The sequence below is a fragment of the Triticum dicoccoides genome, chromosome 1B, assembly GCF_002162155.2.
Source record: "Triticum dicoccoides isolate Atlit2015 ecotype Zavitan chromosome 1B, WEW_v2.0, whole genome shotgun sequence".
Taxonomy (NCBI): Eukaryota; Viridiplantae; Streptophyta; class Magnoliopsida; order Poales; family Poaceae; genus Triticum; species Triticum dicoccoides.
Window position 1 is genome coordinate 402,137,033 of NC_041381.1, and position 6,824 is coordinate 402,143,856.

The window sequence follows — 6,824 nt, forward strand, 5'->3', positions numbered from 1 at the left end:
CGCCTATCACTTTTACTTGATTATTAAGGGTAAGAAAGGTTCAAGGAACTTGCTGAATCGGGAAAATAACAAGAGAGACAGGTGCCAGCAGGCACCCGTGGCTGCCTTCGGGCCCAGCTGATGGACGAGGCACCATGTGACTGACAAAGTGGACTGCGTTCGCATTTCTTTTTTCTTCCAGCATTGTTAATTAAATGTGGTTGTTCATTCGAAAGGCAGGGAGTGGTGAGGACCACCACCACCACTCCACCACTCTCCACTGCATATTTGCATGTGGGTCTACCACAAAATCCATAAGTACTCCCTCCGTTCGGATTTAGATGTCGCGACGTCTTTTTTGCGAAAACCCCCTCCATCTATTTCCGACCGAACCCGCGGTCCTCGCCCTCACTCTCTTCTCCGGCTGGCCGCCGCGGTCCGCTCCATGCTCTTCTCCGTCTCGCCGCCACGCTGCCGCCGCGCTCACCCCCCTCCCCCTCCCCTCCCCACCTTCTATCGCGTCGCCGCGCTCTCCTCCCCCACCTTCGGTGGCCTCGCCGCGCTCCTCTCCTCCTTCCCGTGGCGACGGATTGAGTTCAAGCTTGGACCTTTGAGTTCAAGCCGGCGACGGATTCCGTCGATGCGAGGCCTTCACCGCCGCCAAGCTCCTGGCGCCGGTGGCCGTGAGCTTCAGGGGAGACCCCATCCTCTCTCCCTCCCAGATCCACCACGCAGCTCGCTCGCGCGCCGGGATGCCGACGCCATGGAGGACGCTGCTCCACCCCTGCTCCGCTCCGCGCCCCCGGTGCTATGGAGGACGCCTCTCCACCCCTGCTCCAGCCTCAGGGTACTCCACCCCTGCTCTAGCCTCAAGGAACAACCTGCGCCGCTGCTTCTGAATGTTGTGCCACTGTTCATCTCTGAATGTTGGGCATCATGCATCTTTGCTTTACAGTTGGTGCTTGCCAGGGTACCCCAGGTTCAGTTCGTGGTGTGATCTTGAGATGCCCAATTCCTTTTCCCAGCCAGCCCTATAAACCTCATCAGGAAGTTACCCAAACCTTTGCTTGCACATCGGACGGCAGGCTTCCTATGCGCGTGCCAAAGCGTCTCCGGGGTTCAGTTTTCTGCCTCCTCTGTTCTGTTGGACTCTGTTCTTCAGCCTAAATAAACATGCTCTGCTTCAGCTCTCTTCACCGCTGCATAGGAGATGGGACATACGACCTCTATTTGTTTATAGAGGGAGTATATAAAAACATAAATGGCACCAATAATTATGTATCGATTATTTGCTGCATGTTGATTAGTCATGTTACTATTATTCCTGTTACAGCATGAAAAAGTTGATTGGTTAATCTCAGTGTCCAGCCACAGTATAGATCCTTGCTCAAGTCGCCTCATGTCCAGCCACTGTGCCTTTTCAGTTTACCTCTCATCTGAAAGACTGCTCTTTTTCTTTTTCTTTTGAGAATATCTGAAAGGCTGCTCAGTTAACCCTCTTATATGGAAAACAAAAGGCATGTTCATTTAACCTCTCCTAGCAGGGTTATTTTTGTTGAAATACTTGCCTCAACTTGTTTCATATTGAGATAGTAATATATTTTTATAAAAAGAAATTGTAATATTTTGTTATGCCTAGGTGTGGAACATGAAGCTGGCAATGCCAAGAATGAACAAGATGAGGGCACTGACAGTACCCCTAGTCAACTGCTTTTGGGCGCAAAGCCAAAGAAAAGACTCACTTCCAAGTGCAGCCCTGGGATTCAGACTCAGAAGAGGCAAAAGAATCAGGTGCTTTTTTGAACCTTCCAGTAAAACAAATAGCATGGTTACACAAAAGAATCAGATTGCTACTCTCCTGTTTAATGAAATGTCCATGGGTTGATTTTAGTTCTATGCTTGGGGTCAGCATATTCATTAAGGCTGATCTATTCTAACTCAGCCATTTTTTGCCTACACTGAGCAAATGCATAAGAGTTCTTCCCTTGAGAAATTAATTAATTAATTATAAAGGGGGCACATTAACAGCTCATTAAGCAAGAGGAGATGGCAGGACCATCCAATTAAATCCCATTCTTATCTTCTTCTTCTTTCTTCCCTTGAGAAATTAATTAATTAATTATAAGCAGGAGTATTTTACAGAGAAAGATGCAAAAACCAGAGCACTAGCTGACACAGTTTATCTACCAGTAGTTAGCTTCATCTACCAGTAGTTACCTGACACAGTTTATTTATTTTTGGTAGCAAGCACTGCTGCACTGAGAGAAGAGAGTGTGCTCCAAATGTACAGAGAGTAGGAGTACTGGCATCAATTTTAAACAACATCATCATTCAGTACTCCAGCATCATCATTCAGTACTCCAGTAAGTGAATTTACTACTCCTGCTCCTAATTCAGTACTCCAGCATCATCATTCAACATTCAGCAGCATCAACTACTCCAGCATTCAGCATTCAGTAGGAGTACTATTCAGTATAATTGTGTTATCAGCAGCATTCAGAATTCAATTTTGCTTTAATTCAGTTTTGCTTTACAATTAAACAGGGAGGCATTCAGCATCCAGCATCCAGTGTTCAATCCAGCATCCAGTTTCTACTCCAGCATCCAACAGGGAGGCATTCAGAAACTGGGGGCGGGGCGGGGAATACCAGCAGCAGCAACAGAGGCGGGGGCGGGCGCGACCGTCGAAGCAGGACCAGCGCGGAGAGGAAGATCCTGGCCTTGGAGGAGAGGTTGAGCAGGGCCAACGCGGCGACGAACACCCTGGGCCAGAGCGGCGACGAAGACCCAGCGTCGGCGACGGCGGCCAGAATTGTCCGCGGCGACGGCGACCAAGGTGGACGAAATCAAGGACCCAGTCGTTGATTTTGTGCTTCTCGGCACGATTCAGAGGGAGGTGACTGTTGGAGCAATCCCGCCGCTCAGGTAGGCGAGGGCACAACCATGGCGGCTGCGCAGGTGGGCGGCTGCGCAGGTCGCGTCCGTGGAGGTCCTGCGCGTCTCCTCCGTGACGACGCAGGTCGTCTCCTGCACAGGCGGCTGGGTCCTATGAAGCGCGGCTGGGTGCTGAGGAGAACGGTGGACTGGGGAGGAAGACGGGGGAAGGTGGCCGGAGCCGGCGACGCGCGGGCGACGGTGGAGAACTGAGGAAGGAGACGGGTGTTTTTTCAAATGATTTGAAAGTATAAGGACGTGTTTGCAAAATGCGTACTGTACAGCACTCGCGACATCTAAATCCGAACGGAGGGAGTATATCTGTGTGGATTGGGTTGATCCTAGTGGTACTAGTGATCAGCTGTACTACCTAGCAGCTAGCAGGTTACAATTAGTAGAGCTAATTGCATGTTACGCACAGTGTACTTAGTATACTTGTTTTGGCTCACTAGCTGTAGGACCAGCCGCACACACGAGAATCCCCCGCTTGATAAAACACGGTAGAGTATGTACATGTCGTCACAAAAAAAGGATTTGGTTGGTTATAGTAATCTGCTAATTTAAAGGAATGAATATTATTCTGTAATCAAAAGTGAGTATAAGAAGGATGAGTGGCTAGGGGCATGTTAACGGATGATGAAGGGGGGATGGACTGGGTCAAACGCGGAATGCTTCAACCAAAGAGGAAGGAAGACCGGAGCAGAAACGTTGACCGCGACGTGGCGATCCAGCGAGCACACGCACATTAAGCGTTCAATCATCTCAGGAGACGATCGAGAGACAGCTCGAGATGCAGTACTAGTATGTTTTGTTGACCGCTTTTTTTTTTTTTGAAACGGAGGCAAAAGATTTGCCTCATATATTAAATGAGGAGGAGAAAGAGTTTGTTACAACACAGTGCCAAGAAACGGCATGGCAATTACTCTCGCAATAAGAAAGACCCTAGATTTTTCGCCCCGGCTTTAACCCAAAGGTTGGACTCTTCGATCACATTGTTTAGCAAGACATGCGGAGGGGCACTCTTGTGTCTAGACACCCTTGCATTACGCTCATTCCAGATCACCCATGAAACCAACATGGTTATCGAAGCCTTCGCTTTTCGGTTTTCGGTTGACCGCTTTTTTAGATGGTGGGAAAAGCGCAGTTCAGTTCACATAGGGTGCGCCAAAACCGTGGTCTTGATCACTCTGCCTTTTTCCTGTTTCCCATCTTCTTGTCTTGCTACTAATTCCACACTCAGCTTGTTGTGTTGATTAGGAGAAGTGCTAGTATGTGTACTATATATATCTCTCTGTTAGGCTAATTAAACTATAAGCAGCCGCCTGATGTGGCCATGTCACACATGTCTCGCGTGCACCTTATCCACCTAACACTCCAACTAGCGCTGCACGGTGCAGCTGTTGCGAGGGAGGGATGAAGATGATGTTGACCTGGGAAGTACAACTGGTGATGAAAACCGAGGCCGTGCTGCTAGTTTAGCCACAGTAGGAGTATAGTTAGTAGCTACAGTAGAGGTACTTGACTATTTCTTTTTTCGAATTTAGGGCAGCTGCGATCAAAGTCAGCCCCTGATTTGATGCGTGATGCGATGCGGCGACGGAATGGAGGCCGGCCGGCATGGGCGTGTCCGAGATACCGGGGCCGGCTCTTAAAACCAGACCAAAGCAGCCCTTTTTATTGATTCCGGTCCTTTCCGGTGCGGCGCAGGACTGCTCAACGGTGGCGATGCAGGGCAAGGCGACAGCAGCAGCAGCGGCAGAGGAGGAGGAGGCATGGGCGCGACGCGCGGCGCACTGCACAGTAGGTAAAATGAAGAAACAGTAGGAGGGATCGCAGGCGGATCCGTGGGCGGGGCGGGAGCAAAGCAAATCTTGCGCGGAGACGACGAGAAGCCTCGCCCTCGTGTCTCGCAGCCGGAGCGAATTCCGCAGACGTGCCCCCCACGCGTCCGTCCGCCCGTCCGTGCAAAACTGAGGCCCCAACTTCACCGCGCGATCTCAAACGGACGTCCGGTTTGACCGAATTTTGTTCCTTTGAGGCGTCGATGGATTCGTCCATGTCCGCTTTTGTCCGATGGGTCGTGGGTGCGTCTAACGCGCGGCCGCACCCCAAAACCTGTCTGGGATGGACGTGAATAAAAAAAGTTTAAAAACTAAATGATATGACTAAAAAAGTAAATAAACTTAGTTAAAAAAACATAAAATATATATATATATAGGGGTTACGGCCATAAAACGGCCCAGTTTGTCAGTCCACTTAACGGCCCAGTTCGTAATTAACATAAAGCAAAAAAGAAAAACGGCTCCCCGCGCGCTCCTGCTCCTGCCGCGCCCGTCGATGCCGTGGCCGACGCCGCTCACTGACCGTCGGTGTCATCGTCGTCGCTGACCAGGTCGACGTAGGCCGGCGGCGTCCAGAGATGGGCCGGCGATGCGTGGTAGACGGGGGCTGGCTGGACAGCGGGAGGTGCCTGCACCACCTCCTCCCGCGGCGACGCCTCCCGCTCCGGTGACCGCGGCGGCGTGGGGCGCCAGTTCACGCCCACGACGTCGGCCATCTCTTCTACCGTGCACGACCAGCCCCACCCCTGACCAACCAGGGCCGGGTGGAACGCGGCCACCGGCGGCTCCTCCACCTCCTCCTCCTCCTTCGCCACAATCTCGAGCTCGGGGATGGCGACCTCGCCGGTGGCAGAGCGGGCCATCATCTCCTCGAGGCCCTCCCACTGGCGCTCGTCGTGCGTGCGCATGGAGTCCTCCATGACGCGCGCAACGAGACGGGCCTCCTCCTCCTCCGTCATGCGAGGAGGTGGTGGTGGCGATGGAGACGGCGAAGGCGACGGCGTGGGCGTGACGCCACGCACCCGCCTACGCCCGCGCTCCTGGGGAGCAGGCGCTGCGCGCTCCTGTCGTGGCCGCCGCGTCCCCGTCGAGGTGCCGGCGAAGAACGACGCGTGCCTGGTGTCGTGCTCGTCACGAAACCAGGTGTCCCAGAGCCCGGAGTCGGGGGCGTACCTGACGTTGTAGAAGAGGTCGTCGGGGAGGAGGCGGCGGCGGCGCTCGATCTCCTCGTCGCGCGCACGGCCGCTCGTCGGGACCGGCGGGATGGGGACCCGGTCGGCGGAGAGATGCCAGTTATTGGGGAGATGGACGTCGCTCCAGGGGAGCGGCGTCCTCGTCTCCCAATAATGGCGGCACACCGACACGTGGATGTAATGTCGGTCGCGCTCGCCGGCGGACGTGGGCGCGATGGAGAAGGCGGGCGGCGCGGGGGCCCGCGCTGGTGGCGATGGCGACGCGGGCTCCTCTTTCTTCACCGAGCCGCGGCGGCGCCCCGACGAGGAACCAGCCTCGCTGTCGTGCTTGCCTTTGCGGCCGTAGTTTCAGAGGCCCATGGCTGCGGGCGGCCGGCCGGCGAGTTTTTTGGCTAGGGTTTGGGAGCAGGCGCTGCCGCGTTTCGAGGAGGCCGCGGGGTGGCGTGGGACAGTGTGGACGCGACCCGTCCACGCTTCCCACGTAAAGAAGGACGGCGACCGTCCGACGTGCGGATGACAGGTGGGGCCGCCCGCTCGTGCGCATTGATGTTGGCCGGGTGGGAGGTAGGTGGCCGCCTGCCACGCGGCCCCGACGCGGACGAGGCACGCGTCCGTTTTGTGTCCGCCGCGACCCAAATCCGCCGCAAATTTGCGCTCGAAATGGATCGGCCCGGACACAAAACGGACAGGATAGGTTCGGGCCGTCCCGCGCTGGGCCGCCTCATTTGTTCCTTTTACCCCAAACGGACAGGATAGGAGCGCGCGGTGTAGTTGGCGTGAGGCCGAGGGCGCAACGTCAAGCGCATGGCCTACTGGCTACTGCTGCTGCTACCTCGACTAGCCCAGGATTCAGAGCTGTAGCTAGCATGTGTCCACG

The 6,824-nt window shown here is 54.4% G+C and overlaps 1 protein-coding gene across 1 annotated transcript; it reads left to right on the forward strand.

The window, feature by feature from the left end:
- The first annotated feature begins 384 nt into the window (after positions 1–384).
- LOC119305703 lies at positions 385–3,246 on the forward strand. The gene is made up of 4 exons (XM_037582158.1): positions 385–826; positions 1,619–1,770; positions 2,224–2,342; positions 2,524–3,246. Exons 1-4 carry the CDS (start codon positions 425–427, stop codon positions 2,877–2,879), a joined length of 1,029 nt encoding a protein of 342 aa, XP_037438055.1. The 5' UTR covers positions 385–424; the 3' UTR covers positions 2,880–3,246.
- Positions 3,247–6,824: the final 3,578 nt, after the last annotated feature.